This window comes from Pleurodeles waltl, chromosome 1_1 (assembly GCF_031143425.1).
Source record: "Pleurodeles waltl isolate 20211129_DDA chromosome 1_1, aPleWal1.hap1.20221129, whole genome shotgun sequence".
NCBI lineage: Eukaryota > Metazoa > Chordata > Amphibia > Caudata > Salamandridae > Pleurodeles > Pleurodeles waltl.
In genome coordinates, this window is record NC_090436.1 from 941,637,256 (window position 1) to 941,656,096 (window position 18,841).

At 44.6% G+C, this 18,841-nt stretch overlaps 1 protein-coding gene across 8 annotated transcripts in view; it reads right to left on the bottom strand.

Moving 5' to 3' along the window:
- PDE5A (phosphodiesterase 5A) overlaps positions 1 to 18,841 on the bottom strand; it is a 639,000-nt gene that overhangs the window by 25,060 nt on the left and 595,099 nt on the right. For all 8 annotated transcript variants that reach the window (XM_069230182.1, XM_069230181.1, XM_069230180.1 and 5 more), the window contains 2 exons: positions 5,139 to 5,213; positions 3,653 to 3,736 (listed from right to left, as the gene is read on the bottom strand). In XM_069230182.1, the coding sequence (XP_069086283.1) occupies positions 3,653 to 3,736; positions 5,139 to 5,213 (159 nt within the window). The remainder of the gene's footprint in view (positions 1 to 3,652; positions 3,737 to 5,138; positions 5,214 to 18,841) is intronic.

Here is an 18,841-nt window from a genome sequence, read left to right on the forward strand (position 1 = left end):
CCCAGTCAACTTTTAAAATTGAAAAGTGTTACTTACTTGTAAACTGCTTAACCCGCAAAACCCAAACAACGTACATTTGATACATATGCCTGATATCTACTTACAACTGTACTGACCTGCAACAAAGACCTTTTGGTTCTAGTAATAAAGTAACAAAATATATTTTTGCTATATAAAAACATTGCCCTGGAGTTAGTCATTGAGTGTGTGCCTCATTTCTTGACTGTGTGTGTACAACAAAAGCTTTGCACTACCCTCTAATAAGACTAACTGTTCAACCACACTACCACAAAAGAGAGCATTAGTATTATTAGCTCTACTTTAGCCTCTGTTAAGCCTCTGGGGAACCCCTTGAGTCTGTGCACACTATGCCTCATTTTGGTACAGTATATATAGAGCCAGCTTCCTACAATGAGCATTGTCAAGCCCAAAATATATTAATTTGCTAACCCAGCCACACACTGATACAAACAAATACAATTTCCATGTGTCAACACATTAAAGCTTGAAAAGCTGGCTTTAACATTGCTTGTTTTTAAGTTGTGGTTCTGCCCATTGTCCACTTAGTCGTTAAATTGAAGACATGGATAGAGCAAAATCCTCTGAACCCTAAGTCTTCTTACTAAAGCTAGGCCATCTCATCACATGAGCCCAAGTCCATTATTTGTTTTTTGAACGATAAAATAATGTCTTAAACTCCGGTTTCCTATGCTTTACTGAAACCAAGATGCTGTATTAAAATGTTTTTTTTTTTAATTGTGTGCTTCAGAAAATGTCGAGTACAGCTTTCAATACAGTGGTCGCAGTTAGAGTGAGAAATAAGAACAAACATACTTTTCCATGCACAGATATGTCCCGTTCACCTATCGAATAAAGTTCATGTGTATAAGTAATTATTATTGAGACCTGAAGACCCAAAAAAGTGCTACAGAGATGTAGACTGGAAGAGCTATCATTCCTTTAGGACATGTTAGTGGCGAATAACTTCTCAGAATGACATCAGCAGCTTATTATTAGGTCGCTTCTTCTGTAGTCGAACTCTGCGTCTGCAGTAGTTTATTTCATTAACACAGCTCATTTCCAGGAGTTAACTATACCATACTTTGTAATCCCTTCTTCCTCCTACTAACACAGCAAAACCAATTAGAATGGCATTCCAGCGGAAAATAGAATGACAATCAATCTACTCAAAACACACAGGTTCCTATTTATTTACCTTTCTAATTACTGTGTCCGCAAAGTAATTTGAAAACTTGGCTCATCTGCCCTCATTTAATGTAACTGGCATAGGGAGACGGGTGACATTTTGATTTGAAAGCGCTCAATGTCTAATTTATGCATGGCACCTTTCTGACTGGCTTGCATCAGATTTGCAGTTTCCTGTACCCGTTTGGTTAAAGAGAATAGACAACATGAAAAAGTAATGAAATGGATTAATGATTAAAAAAAAAGCATGAACCACTGTGCTCTTGATGTTTACTGGTATGGAAGTGGGAGTGCTGAAAAGATATAGGGCCAGATGTAGCAAGCATTTTGCATGGTGCAAACTGCGAAAATCGCAGTTTGCGCCATGCAAAATGCTCATCGCAATGTACATTCACAATTTGCAAGTCGGTACCGACTCGCAAATTGTGAATGCGACTCGCAAATAGGAAGGGGTGTCCCCTTCCTATTTGCGACTCGCATCGCAATGCTAAATTGCTTTGTGACGCGAATGCGGACGCAAAGCAATCCACAGTTACCACCAGCGTCACACTGGTGGTAACCATTCGCAAAAGGGAAGGGGTCCTCATGGGACCCCTTCCCCTTTGTGAATGTTGCCCAAAATGTTTTTTCAGAGCAGGCAGTGGTCCAATGGACCACTGCCTACTCTGAAAAACGAAACCAAATGGTTTCGTTATTTTTTTTATTTTGCAACTCGTTTTCCTTTAAGGAAAACGGGCTGCAAAATAAAAATAGAAACTGCTTTATTTAAAAAGCAGTCACAGACATGGAGGTCTGCTGTCTTCAGCAGGCCACCATCCCTGTGAGTGCAGGGACTCGCTATGGGGTCGCAAAATGTGACCCACCTCATTAATATTAATGAGGTGGGTCTTTGCGACCCCGTAGCGAATCGCAGACGGTGTGTGAGACACCGTTCTGCATCCGATTTTGCGAATCGGAAATTGCGAGTCGCAACGACTCGCAATTTCCGATTCGCAAAATCGGACCTTCCTACATCTGGCCCATAGTACCTTACTCTTGTTTACAAGGTGATTGCTGCACAATGAGCATTCTGTCCCCACCTTTTATCAGGGTACTTGTGCCACTGTGAAGCCCTTTGCTCCTCGGTGCATTCTAGGTGTTGAGCTGCTGCTGACAGAAGCCTTGGTCGGGCTAAGGAAGGATGCACCAGATTCACGCTCGTTGCTAATGAATCTGTCAGCATGGTGTTCAGGAGTTTGTAGAGCAGCGACAGTTCAAGTCCAAAATGCAATGCCCACAATGGTCTCAGAAAGCAACATGTGGCCGGAAGTGATACACACTTCTGCCTAGACACAGAAAACTGACTTTCAAGTTTTCCAAAGAGAAGTTGAAGATTTCCAAACAGGTGACAAAGGGTCTTTTCTTGCAGCAACTCCAAGTACACTTGCATAAAAATCTGTGCCATTACTTTGATTGTGGGGGTGCTCCTCATAAAATTGAAGGCCAGGCCACATCTTTGGGAGTGGCGGAGATGCTGACAATGAAAACAAACTGCCCAATCTGACCTCGCAAATAAAGCTGGAGCCTGGCTATAGTGATGACACAACCCATCCATGAAAGAGAGACGATAGATAATATTTCTCAAGTCTCATTTTTAAAGAAGATATATATTTTATATGGATTGGTTTTTCAACCCCGGAAAATACATGTATTTAAAAATAATATAACACATAGATATTTAGAACATTTACATACATAGGGCCCAAGTTACAAAGATAATATACAAGTGTGTATTCACTCATGTCCAGATCTATTCCTACACTGAGATACAACTCTCAGATTTTTTGGGATTTGTTTTAATTGCAATGGTCTTACTCTTTTATGGGGGGGGGGGGGTTCACATTAGCATCTTGCTCCCATCTTTCAACTCCCCTTTACCCCACCCTTTTCTGAGAAATTATTCCCCATTTTCCCACTACTCCCCCTGTTGCTTAAGTAACTAATATGTGCACAGATCTCCACCATCGTGGTGCGATTCACATAGAAAAGGCAAGAAAGGCAGAGGTTTACGACTGCAGATTTGTGAATTCCATGTTTAGTATGCTCAATAGTACCACGTATTACTAGTTTTCATACTACAACATACTGTTTGTGAATCAAACCCTTATGTTTTAGATCATACTTTGATGAAAATGTGGTTATAATTTAGAAAGTGGTGATGATAATATTGAGAAGAAGAACGAAAATAATAACAGTAACAATATTAATAACACAGGAGATATTCATGCTTTATCACCTGAATCAAATTCAAGCATCTTCCTAGCTATCACATTTTTTATATTTTCGTTTAATTCCTTTCGTGTTTTTCTTTGTATTGATGACTTTACAAATCTTTTTCACATTGTTGTTAGTTCATTGCAAAATCCAGCGTGTGGTTTCCCAGTTCAGATATCCACCTTTCACTTACCTCATAGAGCTGTAAGCAGATGGCATCAATAAATCCGACCTGCATGCTGGGAATTTTATCTTTTTTCTCTCTGTTCATCAAATCCTGAAATCCAAGATAAAATAGTACACAACTGCACAATAACCAAAATGTGAAATAATGCAGGAAAAAACACAAAAGGAAGGTGATATATGGAAACGTGCTGCTATTAGGTTGCTACTCGAAGTTAATTGTATAACGATATGCCAGAGAATAACACCACCCCCAAAAAATCAAACCATTGGTTAGTAAAGGAAAGCACAAACATGGATGTGCTCTCCCAACAGGATATTCAAAGGAAATTCTCACTAAATCTCTTTCAAAGACTTATTGTTCCAATATCATCACTTTCTAACAACTTGTGGATTCTCGTTGATAATACACTACTGAGTAATAAATACTATTTGGATTTTACCTATAGCACGTTTTAACAAGATTTAAACTCTGTATTGCTTTGGACGGGTTGTAAGTTGAATTATTTTTTCGACACTAAAACGTTTGTCAGTTTTTAGTGAAGTCCACATTAGCCAATTGAGCAAAGTCTTGTGTCATGTATAAAAATACATTGTGTTACCCAATCCTAAATAGGACTTGTTAATGACACAATAGGTTACAAGATACAGCTAACACTTCCTTCCAACACAGATAGTGGTTATAGCTTTCAAGAGTACAATTCTCATCAATCCCAGGAGGATGCTTAATCACCATAGATCTGACTGACCCACTTATTGTAAGAGCTGACTGACCCACTTGGTGTATTTATATAGCACACTCCGCAGAAAAGTCACTTGGCACGCATCATTGGTGAAGCCTGCTCTGGCATTACATTAAATTCTTTGAATACTAAGTAATACACTTTTTTTCTGATGAAGTAGGAAGCTTCAGATGAAACATGCACGTCTTAGCACAGAGAACAGAATTGCAGACCTGTGCAAAATTTTCATTAGGGCTGTGAAATTCCATGAAATTCACAGCTCCAACTTTTCACATCTTTTGGTGCAGCCGGAGACCGGTTGAAGCAGAAAATGGTTCACACCAGTAGAAAATGTCTTGCGGGAGACATTTTCTTCTCAAACTGCTCCTAATTTTTTGGAGGTAACTATGTTCCGTATTCAATATTAATGCATGATACTGCAGTATTTATCATCATGAAATTTTGTGTAAATTTTACAAAAATTCGAAAATCAAACTGTTGCAATTTTGCACAGGTCTACTAGACATCCTTCTGAAAATCCCTTGACATCTCTGTGCAGTCAGCTGTGTAAATCAAACATCTGGTTTGCGGCATGGTCATGGAGAAGCTATTGCATCCAACTCTGGTCACCAGCACGTCAGTGAAAATACTCAACATGCAGGTTCAATGTACAAGTCACCAGTTACATGCTGACCATATAAACTATAACACTGGAATACATTACTGAATGGCAGTGAGATCAATGGAGGGTTAATGCAACAACATCCTACTTACCGTTGGCTCAATATTCAGCTCCTGCCTCTCCTTATCTCCCTGGTCATAAAACTCTGCCGCGATAAGCTCAGCTATCTGCAAGAAATGTATCGAAACATTTTACACTCGGAATGCTCTTTACGGGTCAGGGCAGCCCCATTTTAAGACCGTTTAAATTAAAACAATAAGTCACATTTACCTCTAAAATACATATGTAAGAATTGTGTTTCTAAATGTAGGCCCTGACCCATGGATGCTTCTGGGCATTACGGGCTTTTCCCTTATACGTGCAAACTTTCAAATTGGCCTAATAACCTTGTCAAGGATAACACCAACAATGTACTGGAAACTGAAAATGTGGAGTTAGCTTGAGTGTATTATAACTGTACTTTGGAGTTAATTCCGGGGACACCATATATATGTGCAATATGATGGTATGTAAGTAGGAAGCCTAAGTAGTACATTTTTTGGCACCCAGATAGCTCAGTCAGTTGCAAAAGTGATGTACAGTTATACCAATTAGTTAACATTATAAGTTTCCCATGTGCATCACAAGCAAAGACCTCCTCAACCATACTGGGCGGTATTTCATGAATTTACTCCACTGAGATGCCACTTTGCGCCCACATTTGCTCTGCTTCACTCGTGCAACAATGTCCCTTTGCACCCATCAGTGCAAATTGTGTTTTTGTAACGTACAATTAGTACAATGACGGTGCGAATGTTTGTAATCCAGCCCATAATACACCACTGTATACAATTCTTTCTTAAATCAATCATCTTTGTAATAATGAACTGTCTAATCTGAGCTTGAGCATTACTGGTTCATCGCATTGTTGAAACCCGACAGAATTCAGCTGCTGACAGCTTTGGAGAGATTGCTAATTAAGTGGGTCAGATCATTATTGCCTTTTGGTGCTATTTGAATCTGATGGTGATCTCTGAGCTAACTGGAGAAACTCAATACTCGGGTCTGGCACCACTTTATGTCAATAGTAGCCGCAAGAGGCCTCTGCTATTAAAGTTGCAAAAACTAATTAAATTACTACCCCTTTAAGTTGAAACATTATTTGAAGGGAAACAAACACAAATGATGAACAGACTGCGGAACCAATCAAACATTCACCCCCAGTCACAGATCTGGGTTTAATCCATCAGTTGTCTTGCTCACCATGCCACCCCAGTTTGGACCCAGCCATATGCACATCAGTCTTGACCCTGTTCCCCATGGGGGTGGCGCTAGATTTTTGGCGCTGCCTCAGGTTTACAAGATTTCATAAATCTGAGGCAGCGCCAAAATGCAATGGGTGTTGCTGTGGCACGCCCACAGCAACACCCATTGCACACCCCTTACACGCACAGTGTTGTGTGGGAAGGGGTCATATTTACACCACCTTAACGCCACCTTGTAAATACGGCACTGTGTTTAGCGCCATAGGAGCATCACTAAAAGTGTGGACTCAAGTTGAATTAAAAGACACAAAGCATTTTAGGGCAGAGAAAGTTCTAGAAGTGGTATTTCCCCATGATTGTGGACAAAGCCACCTTTACCATAGAAAGGGATTTGTCAAGACACATTCGATGATTGTAAACAACATGAGGCTGCTCTGCTGCAAACCACTTTTGCAGCTAGGTGTATTGTAACACTTTTCACATGTTAACCTATGGGCAGAACACCTCTCCTATGCAGTGAAAACACACATGTATAGTCTTCACTCTCTAGGCATATGTGCTCTTGTGCACATACAAACTGTACTGACTGGTTTTAAACAAGTGTAAAAGCACCAAAGGTGCAAATGCACACACAGGCCTGCTAAGTCAGGCAAGTTACAGGTTTAAAGCACCATAGGTGCTAGTGCACACACCTAGATCAGCTATGAAAGGCTGGAATACATATTTAACCCCCCCGGTGGTAGTGTGTATGCACAGGCCTGCTACGACAGGCTGGATTCTGGTTTAAAGCACCATAGGTGCTAGTGCGCACACCCAGGCCTGTTATGACAGGCTGACTACATATTAAAACACCCCATAGCGGCAAGTGCACACCCAGGCCTGCCATGAGAGGTCTAGCACATGTTCGGCACACCAGTGTGTGAGCACATGCGCATGCACTGGCCAGAGTCACTTCCTCATATATGTAGGAAGGTGTGCCCGCTCCCACACTATATTGACAGAGGTAAAGGGCCTCGGGCCATAAGGCTACCAGATAGGGAATCAGCAAAAATCTACAGGAAGCGCTGATCCCCCTAGCTAGGGAGAACCCACGTGGGGGTTCTTCCCTACCGGGCATGGGACACTCGTATGTACCTGCCCAGCCTCCTGTCTACCACTTGCCCTGCCCTTCAGGGGGTGCTTTAAGGGTAGAGGAAGGTCCCCTCAGGATTAACTACAACGTTAGTAGTGCCAACCTAAGCCCAAGCACAACTGCACTTCCACAGACCTGCACTGGCAGGCCAGCTACATGCTATACAGGCTATTCTACTGAGTGGCACCCTCAGTGCAATGTCCCACTAGTAGCCAGGGCTGTACCCGCCCAGGTATGCGGTGTACCTTTTTTATGGCACTCAAGGGTACAGCATCCAAACCAATTACATAAGCGTCCCCTCCTAGCATGTGTCGACGGGGCACACGCACTTTCCCACTGCAGTACAGTGGGAAAGTGCCCACAGACCTAAGGCCATGCAAAAAGAGTCAGCAAAAGACTGGGAGGAAAAAGCAAAACATTTCAGTGAAATCCCCTAAGAATGGCCATCTCCAACACCCACCTTGGATCTTTCTCCTTGCCCGGGTATCACCTCACTGAGGGGTAGACACCCTCTCGCTGTAACACACCATGGATCATCTGAAAACTCCTTCATCAACCCTGAAGACACCACAAAAAGACCCACCTCCATAATCTTAAATGCCCTCTTGCAAGACCCATCCGTTGTATCCTCACAACCTCTGCAGGATAAACTGAATCAAGTCTTAGCAGGCTTAGAAAGCTCCCGCAAGTCCATGGAAACTGCCTTGGGGTCTCTAGTCATGGAGTCAAAGACAACCACAGAAAACTTAAGGATGGAGCAGCTGAGGGGGAAAAAAGTCTGAGTGTGATTTAGCCCCAAACGAAAAAGCTATTCTCAATTTGCAGGAATGAATTCGTACACTTGAAGAACATGCTGATGATGGGGAGGGGGGCTCCTGCAGAAGCAACATCTGGATAATTGACCTGCTTGGGGAGGGTAGAAGGAAAGGACCCTCTGCAATTCCTATACACTTTGTTCCGCTCCTTTGTCCCTGCCTCGGACCTCACCACTTTCTTCTCAATGGAACGGGCACATCGCGTCCTGACATGGCGCAGCCCCCCGCCCTCCCTGGGACACGGCTTCGACCTATGCTGGCAAAGCTACTCCAGTTCCACAACCGGGATGCCTTCCTACGTACTGCTCGCCTTAACAGCCCAGTTTTGCTGGATGACAAGCATGTTATGATCTTCCTGGATTACACAACTGCGGTTCAACGCCAGCAAACTAAATTTCTTGAAACCAAGAGACGTCCTTGTTATATCCAGTAAGACTCAAGATTATACATTAGGACGAGACTAACTTTTTCACTGACCCCAAAGAGGCATGGGACTGGATAGACAGTAATTTTGATACCTCCCTGCCACGCCCAAATAGTAGAACCACTAGGCCACCTAGATTGAAATGGAAATGCAGAAGTCGCTCATGAGGGGGCCCTCTGCACTAAAATCACCTTCACTGAATGCCCCAAGACTAGACTAGATAATTGAGAATCGCCACCAAGATCTTCCAGCAGCCGCACATGTGAGTGTGGAGGCAATCCTTTGGATATAGACAGTGGTTTCCCACATTTTGTCCACTGATGGAGACTCAGACTCTTCTTATGCCTCCACCCAGCCCTCACCTGTTCTCCCATTGGTGATGCCTCAGACTACATAAACTATTTTAATGCCTCTTTTGACATTTATCATTATTACTGCAGCTATGTTGCATTTTTGCTGACACTGTGCTCTACCTAACTGTTCTCCACCACCCACGCGATAGTATAGCCCATAGCTGGCACCTCACACTACACTGTAGTTCAACTGCTGGGCCCAACTACACTGGCTTAATGCTAATAGGGTGGACTGTTATGGCCACTCTTGTCCCACATCATGACTGCCCCCCATTCAGTAGGTTAGCTACCACCACCACCCAGTTTGGGCGTTCCACCTGTTGCGGTAAGCTCTCTTTGTTCAAAGTTCCATGCTTATCCCCCACCCTTAACTATTCCGACTAGGTGCTACGGTGGCACAAAGCGCAGACAGAACACCACAATTGTGGAAGCATGGCCAAGGGGGCACATCAGGCCACACCTTGCCCGTACATGGCCTCATAGCTACCATGCTCCCACCATCCTCCTAATGGCACCTTTAATATCAACCAGATTCCTCACCCTCAATGTTAGGGGCATGCACACTGCACGCAAACACTACTATATTTTTTCTTACCTCAAACTACACCACCCCCATACAGCTTTCCCTTAGGAGACGCACACCACCCTAACAGAACTGTCTGGACTCCCAAAGCATTAGCGTGGTTCAATCTTTGCCACCACATACTCAGCTATGCTAGGAGTGCATTGATATGGATCCACCCAGAGACTCCTTTTCAAGCAATCAGTACTATAATTGACAAAGATGGGCGATATGTGCATCTTAAGGGTCACCTTACCGGCCTCCCCTTTTTAATTGAGTTTATACATGCCTGATGTTGATCAATACACCTCCTGGATGCCACTCTCTGGCATACTATCCCAGAAGACTCACCTCTCGTGGATCCTGGGGGTTAACTACAATTGTGTCCTCAACCTATAATTAGATTGCTCCCATCCACTCCTGCCATGCTCCCCTTACTACACTCAAACAGACAGGTTTGAAATTGGGTACAACATTGGGCACCAGTAAATGCTTGGAGAGCCCTCAACCCAACTTCCTGAACATACTCCTTGTATTTAACACCCCACATTACATTTGTGCACCTAAATCGTATACTGTGCTCCCAAACACTTGTGCCTTCCCTTACAGACCACAGACCCCTCAACCCCCCACCCCCACTTGGCGTCTGCCCCGAGACTACCTGGTGGACCCAGCATTTCGGGACTCCCAGAGTTCACATACTCACAATTTCTTTACTGAAAATGACGGTAATGCCTCTGATAAACTCCTTGAGTGGGATGTCTTTAAGGTTGTCACCCATAGTATTTGCCTTCAGGAAGTGGTTGGGGTCCGCCATATGCAAGACAAGGAAATCTGGAGCAGGACAAGATCTACCCTTGCTAGAGAGCCAGGCTGAGCAGGACGCCTCCTGTCACCCTGTGTTGAAGCACTTGCGCTGCTTCAACCTTACTGCGTATGCAGTCAAATCTCACATGGAAGGTGATAAATCATGGTGCCTCCTTGTTTGGCTGATCCACCAGGAGCAATGGGAAGTCCTCATCCTAGCCCTCAGGTGTCGTACTGTAAACAGCACATCACCCTTCCAACATTTCACAGTTACTACTCCCACATATACAAGGCCCCTTGTGTAAACGGCGATGGCACTATTGAATCGCTCCTTGAGCACCTCCCCATTCTGAGCATTGACCAGCTACCTGGAACACCTTGCTCGCAGTTATAACTCTGGCAGATGTCAAACAGCAATCCAAGACTTGTCCAGGGATAAAAAAAAACCTGGCCTTGACGGACTACTTATAGAATATTAGAGCACATACACCGAGATCCTTGCACCTCAACTACCTAGCTGACATGTAAAATGAGGCCCTTCGGCGAGGCAAACTGCAATCCTCTCTTCAGGAGTCTTTTTTAGCCTCCGTCCCCAAGCCCTACCAGAACCCTACCAATGTGACTTTCTACCACCCCATTGCTGTTCTAGGAGCAGATTAAAAAATTCTGGGGAAGATGCAGTCCTCTCATCATGCCCAAATCTTGCCAGAACTCATTCACTTGGATCTAAATAGGTTTGTCCCTGGCGGCAGCACCAGCCACAACCTCCGGCACCTTGTCCACGTGCAGGATCAGCTGCAAGGTCACTATCTCTTTTCAGTGTGCCTGGTGCTGGACCTGGAGAAGGCGTTCGACTCCCTGGTCTAGTCCTACCTTTTTTGCGTACTTGAGAATGGGCATTGGCAATTGCCTCCTTGCTTACATGCAAATTCAATACACAAAACAACTCTCAAGGGTCTGGGTGGGATGACTCATCTCAGGGACTTTTTCGGTGGAATGAGGGACGCGTCAGGGGTGCCCGCTCTTGCCTCTACTCTTTGTGAGGACATGGAGCCCTTGGGTATTTGGCTCAGTGGGGACGGTGTACACTGGGGCATTCCCGTCACGGACTGGACACAGGTGGTATTACTTTAAGTACATGATCTCCTCTTGTTCCTTCGTGACGCCCAGGCAACTCTGATCAACATCCAAATCTCACTACAATGGTCCCCGTAACTTGGCAAAAATCAGCAGTTCAATTTCTGGAAATCCGAATACACCACTCTCCAGCTGACCTCTTTGAGGGCAATCTTATGTCAAGTATTGACATCGCTGAGATTTTAATATCTTTTGGGACAAAATTACCGTTTGCCACCATGGGGAGGACTGCATTATTAAAGATGGTGATCTTACCTCATCTTTTGTATTATTTTTCCAATCTCCGGGTGATTCCTCCTCGCTGTTTCTTTTGGGACCATGACTCCCTGGTTACTTAACTCGTTTCGGGGAACGGCCGCCAGAAGATTGCTCTATGAAAACTGCAATTACCCTATGGAGAGGGCAGATTGGCCAGCCGCTCCTTTGAAACATATTTCCTGGCAGCCTAACTGCAAAAAGTCACCAGGTGGATAGTCAGTTGAAATCTTGGAGAAACTTGTCATCATTCCCCACCCCTAACTCCCACCGCAATCGGAGGCCTCTTACTCCTGCAATCACTAACTGACTCTCTGCGCTAGCTCTAAGTACATGTTGTCTCCAAATGCCTCTACAGGATGGGTGCTCACATGCACTATGTCCTTCCATATGCTCTGGGATTCACTCTGGTAGGTCCTCCGTGCTACCCAGGCACATACTCTGCCAGGGCTCTTGGTAGTTGATAGTACTGTTCACTTACCACAGCCGGTGATCTATTTCCGATGGGCATCTGCTTTCTTTTGCCCAATTTCAGACAGACTTTGACCTCCCGGCTTGGCAGTTTCTTACCTGTCGACAATTTCACAATGCTTGCTATAGGTCGTAGTAGACTAGAGAAGAGAAGCCTCCCACCCACGCTGTATAGCAAACAACACTTAGCATGGGAAGGGATGGCGCTTGATCGCATGGCTCTATAGGGCGATCCTTAGTCACACTGGTATCCATTGGGCCCCCTTCATGCCACATGGGAGGATGACATTGGAAGGGTGTTGCATGAAAAGGAATGGGCTCAGGTGCTAGCCTTTCCACACATATGGGGTGATTCTAACCCTGACGGGCGGCGGAGGCCGCCCGCCAGAGTTCCCCCCTCCAGAACACCGCTCCGCTCATAAGACCGCTGCGGTGATTCTGGCTTTTGCAAAAGGCCGCCCGCCAGCCCAGTGCAAAAGAGCCTTCCCACGAGGACGCCGGCTCAGAATTGAGCCGGCGGAGTGGGAAGGTGCGACGGGTGCAGTGGCACCGTCGCGTATTTCAGTGTCTGCAAAGCAGACACTGAAATACAAAGTGGGGCCCTCTTACGGGGGCCCCTGCAGTGCCCATGCCATTGGCATGGGCACTGCAGGGGCCCCAGGGGCCCCACGACAACCCATACCGCCATCCTGTTCCTGGCGGGAGAACCGCCAGGAACAGGATGGCGGTATGGGCTGTCAGAATCCCCATGGCGGCGATTCTAAAGGGCAGCGGAAAACCGGCGGGAGACCGCCGGTTTTCCGCATCTGACCGCAGCCAAACCGCTGCGGTCAGAATGCCCTGCAGGGGCACCGCCAGCCTGTTGACCCCCATAGTCTCAAGAAACATGAGGTTTGAGAACATACAGTTTCACATACTACACTGTGCATGCTTAACTACTGTGCAACTTAACAGGCACTTACCAGCAGTGAATCTAACTTGCCCCTGATGTAGGTCGGATGATGCTGCTCTCCAGCACACTCTATGGTCTTGCCTTGCTCCCCACACCTATTTGTTAAGTATACATACCACACTACACAAAGTCCCTGAACTCACTGACTTAAACTCCTGGGAGGCTTGAGCCCTTGGCATTTTTAAATATAGGAAAGAACACATTGTCCGCACATACTTTGCTAGCCCAACCCTGTTGCCAGCCAAAAGAACGCTTACACTACATTGGAAGGCCAATACCACCCCATCTATGGAGGCCTGCTACAGTATGATGTGGAAATGGGACACGCGGAGGGCACAGCTCTCCGATACTAAGAGGCACGCCGCATCCGCAGACGTCCCATTTCTCCTGTATGGCACATGCTCCTGTTGCATTTTACACACCTCTCCACCCCAGAGGATCCCCCACCTGATTCTACCACACTGGCACCCTCAAATTGAGGCCTTATTGTACGCATCCCCCCATCCCTCTTTCATGCCTCCCGAGAGTCCCTGGAGGTAATATCCCACATCTCCCTGTCCCCTGCAACGCATTATCCTCTTACACGACAGCTATGACATTAGGTACTGGCTTCCCAACACCACTATGAAGTGCCACCCCTTATGCCCCCACCGTATACATAACCATTAGTATTTCACGCTGTACTTGCCTCCAGCCCCATTGCACACATTGGTTTTCAATTTACTTCGTTTTTATTAGTCCTGTGATTTGTCATATGGCTTTCAACAGACTCAGACTGCCATTTGTAACGATTATAGCTCTTGCTATGCCATGTAACAGTTGTTAATGCCAGTCTCCGTATTTGAATCTATTATGTTGTGTTGTTCTTTATCTTCGATGCAAATCTCAATAAACACAATATTTAAAAAAATAGCTGATTTACAAAGGAGCTGCTGTGAAAGTCAGAAATTTGGGTATGTAGGGTTACTCTGCTTGGAAATTATTTCCAACTGTCTGGTAATTCGCATTAAATGTAATAAGTATCTCTGAAAATGTGTAGTACTCTCATGCATAAATTGTTGCTCAAGCTTTGCACGTGTAGACGCAAAGTAATGATGGATTTGCAGTGCTTAACTTCCTTTCTTTCTCCCATGAAAAAGCATTTTCCTCCCCAGGAACCTCTTTTCGCTACACCTGCGCTAATGTTGGTATCGTTTTCTTCCTATTTCCACCATGAAAACGGATTTATTTGTGTCTTTGGCAGGAGTATGTCTGCAACCTGTTTCAGTGTGGGAAAGTTGCTACAAAATGTTAGTGAATCCAGCTCTAAATGTTCACTTGATTAAGGCTGAACGTTTTCTGTTCAATCAAGAATATAATTGAGCTAACTAAACAAGCATTAGCAAAGTCAGCTGATCGCGCCTACGCAACCGCTATTGGCTTTGCCAACGTGTTTGAACCATGCTGCACAACAATGTGGCTGCTTTTCAGCATGGCAAAAAAGTTAGTGGAACAGAAGAGCGTGGAGTGTTGGAGAGTGGAATAGTGAAGAGTGGAGTAGAGTTTCTTGGAGTGCCATAAAGTGTTGTATACTGGAGTGGCATACAGTGGATTTGCATACAGTAGCGTCCAGTGGAGTGGCACAGAGTAGAGTGGACTAGTGTAAAGTGCTGCAGAGCATAGTGGTGTAGAATGTAGTGGCGTAGAATGCAGCAGCATAGAATTCAGCAGCGTACAGTGCAGCATCATAGAATACAGTGGTGCAGATCAGAGTGTTGAATAGTAGAGTATGGTGGCATAGAGTGCAGTGGTGCAGAGTGGAGTGTTGCAAAGTGGAGTAGAGCAGCATAGAATGATACACGGTAGAGTGGCGTAGAGTGATGCAGAGTATAGTGCCATAGACTGCAGTGGCATAGAGTGCAGTGGCGTAGAGTGGAGGACTGCAGAGAGCAGTTGCATAAAATGCGGTACTGCACAGTAGAGTGGCAAAGAGTTCAGTGATGTAGATTGCAGTGTTGCAGAGTAGAATGTTGTAGAGTGCAGTGAATTAGAGTGGCATAGAGTACACTGGCGCAGAGTGCAGTGGCATTAAGTACGGTGGTGCAGAGTACTGTGCAGTGACATAGAGTGTAGTGGCGTAAAGTGCATTGGCGCAGAGTGGTGTAGAGTTCAGTGGCATAGAGTGGAGTGGTGCAGAGTGCAGTAGCATTGAGCAACTTATAGTGGAATGGTGTAGTGCAGAGTAGAGTGGACTAGTGTGCAGTGCAGTGGCACACAGTGTTGCAAAGTACAGTGGCGTAAAGTCCAGTGGTGTAGAGTGCAGCAGCATAGAATTCAACGGTGTGCAATGGAGTGGTGCATAGAAGAGGCACTGGCGTAAAGTGTAGTGGTGCAGAGTACAGTGGCATACAGGGCAGTGCCGTAGAGTAAAGTGGCACAGAGTGATGCAGAGTAGAGTGGCATAGAGTGGTTCGGAGTGGCATAAAGTGGAGCAGCGTAGAGTGCAGTGACATAGAGTGGAGTGCTCTAGGAGTGCAGTACCGTAGAGTGCAGTGATGCAGAATAGGGTGGCATAGAGTGAATTGGCATAGAGTGCAGTACTGCAAAGTAGAATGGGGTAGAGTTCAATGATGGATAGTGCAGTGTCATAGGGTAGAGTGTCTTACAGTGTAGTGGTGTAGAGTTGCATAGAGTGCACTAGCGCTGAGAGCAACAGTGTAGAGTAGAGTGGTGTAGAGTAGAGTTGCATAGAGAGGAGTGGTGTAGACTACACTAGTGCAGAGTGGAGTGGCATAGAGTGCAACTGGGTAGAGTGCAGTGGCATAGAGTAGAGTGGCATAGATAAGACTGCCACAGAGTGGAGGAGAGTAGCATAGAGTTCAGTGGCACAGAGCAAATTCTAGCATAGTAGAATGCAGTGGCGTAGAGTGTAATAGAGTAGACAAAAGTGGTGTAAAGTTCAGTGGTGCAGAGTAAAGTAGCATAAGGTGGCATGGGGCAGAGTGCAGGGGCATAGAGTGGTGTGGTGCAGAGTAGAATGCATTGAAGTAGTGTTTTCTCATAGAGTCCAGTGGCGTTGAGTGCAGTGTTGCAGAGAGAAACCGATTGGAGTTGTGCAGAGTACAGTGGTGTGGCCTAGACTGGGGTGGTGTAGAGTGCAGAGGCAAAGAGTGCAGTGGTGTAGAGTAGAGCGCATTGGCATAGAGTACAGAAGGTGGCATAGAGTGCAGTGGCATAGGATGGAGTAGTGCGGTGGCGTGGAGTGGTGTAAAGTGAAGTGGTGCAGAGTAGAGTGCAGTGGCATGGAGTGGTGTAGAGTGGAGTATGCATGGTGTGGTAGCACACTGCCATTACAGACAACACAATTTCAATTGAAATGACCATTACATTTGGACAGACATATAGTTTTTATATTTAAAGCTATACAGAGCACAAACATTAATCTGTGGAAATAGCCTCACTTTTTGCATTGATTTGTATTGATCATACCAAAGTACTTTTTTCCAACAGACACTTTCCTAATTCTGGTATATTCTGAAATACTTGCATTATTAAATGTTGTTGTGTGCTGAAAAAACCCTTTCCTACCTCCAGTATCCAGCAAGATTGTCACATAAATCCGTTCACTTTGAAGTCAGAGACAGAAAAATCAACACCAAGCTCCCTCCGAAGACAAAGCCTAGCATCTGAGCTTTCTTTTTGAAACCTCAGAAAATGTGACAAGATAAGAACAAGATTTACAGGCCTTCTTGCACAGAGGAGCACTCTGGAAGAATACAAGGAGATGTGGTGTGAAAAGCCTTTGCTCCTTGAGCGGGATGGACTGAGCCGCCTAAAACAAATAACGACAGCAAACAAAACCAGAAAATGTGAGTTACACACCACAAAGCCAATGGTAAGCAACAGGAGGAATGTATTCCCAGGGCAAGTTTCCAGAAAGTCAGAAGAAGTCTTTTTGCAACCGGACAGCTGCGCTGTCTGGTTGGCTGCGACTTAAAAAGATCACTTGCAAAGTCCTATTTGTCTCACTCAGAGCTCTACTGCAAGGTAAAATGATATATTGCTATTTGGGTGTTCTGCTCCACTAGCAACAAACACTTTGTTGAGAACGTTTTTGCAATTTTTATGTTCTACTGTGGTCTCTGAGGTGACACAGTGGGGCAGCTCACTACACTTGTCTTTTTGTAGCACTGGCACTGCCCACTCAGCATTGCTTCCTTTCTTCCATTTGGGGAGGACCTGTTCCAACAACAAAAAACGAGCACTGGTGAAGCCAATAGGTCTCACATTTTCTTAACTACACATTACCAAAGTCAGTTGGTATGGAATGTAACTGAAAATGCAAGCCAGACACATTGGCTCTGGAAGAATGTGTTTGTTACCTGATCAAGCCAATTAATTAATGTTCTCAAACTCAGCACTTGCAAAAAATCACAATTTAAATAAAGACACAATGAACCGTCTCTGAAATGTGTCCATTTACATTTGCATGCCCTCTGCGTTTATAAAAGCTGAAATCAGTATTTTCCTGATGCAGGCTGCAGTACCTTAGGCCATTACTAAAGTCTCTCAGGTCAGACATAAGACCTAGCTGTAACAGTCTACACTACCTTAACTCATTACAATAGGTCCCTAGAGTTAGATGCAAGGTCTTGCTGTAGCAGGATGCAGTACTTAGGCTGTTGCCTAGGTCTGATATTACAATCTCAGAATACCAAGGACTATGAATAGAGAAAATGTTACTTACTCAGTAGACATCTGTAAGTAGCATGTAGTGCTGTCAATTCACATTCTTTGCATGCTTTGCTTTGCATAAGTCTGCCATCTAGTGTTTGGCTTGGAGTGTTACAAGTTGTGTTTCTTCGAAGAGTCTTTTCGAGTCACAAGATCAAGTGACTCCTCCTTTCGATAATAGTGTGCATCGATTGTTTTCCCACAGGGGGGTGAGATAAGGAATATATATATACATATATATGTATATATATATATATATATATATACATATATATAGTATATATATAAAAAAAGGATGTCCATGCAGTGTAAATGGAAAATGTCACTTACCCAGTGTACATCTGTTCGTGGCATGTAGTGCTGCAGATTCACATGCTGTGCGTATCCTGCCATCTAGTGTTGGGCTCGGAGTGTTACAAGTTGTTTTCCTGAAGAAGGGTATAGGAAGGAGTGAAAGAGTGAAAGAATGTGTATGTACAACTACTATATGTAATACGTAAATAAGATGTCCATATATATATACAAATGAGTACTACAACGACTACAGGCGCATGAGAATCTGCAGCACTATATGCCACGAACAGATGTACACTGGGTAAGTGACATTTTCCGTTCAGTGGCATGTGTAGCTGTAGATACACATGCTGTGCATAGACTGAAAAGCAGTTCTCCTCCCAATTAAGCGGTGGTTAGCCTGTAGGGGTTGAGGGGTTGAAGTGGTTTGAAACAATGTTTTTAACACTGCTTGTCCAACATTGGCTTGTTGTTTTCATAAAACATCCACACAGTAATGCTTTGTGAATGTATGTGGTGTGGACCATGTGGCAGCTTTGCATATGTCTGCCATTGGTATGTTCCCTAAGAATGCCATAGAGACACCCTTTTTCTTAGTGGAATGTGCTTTAGGAGTTATTAATAGCTGCTTTTTTG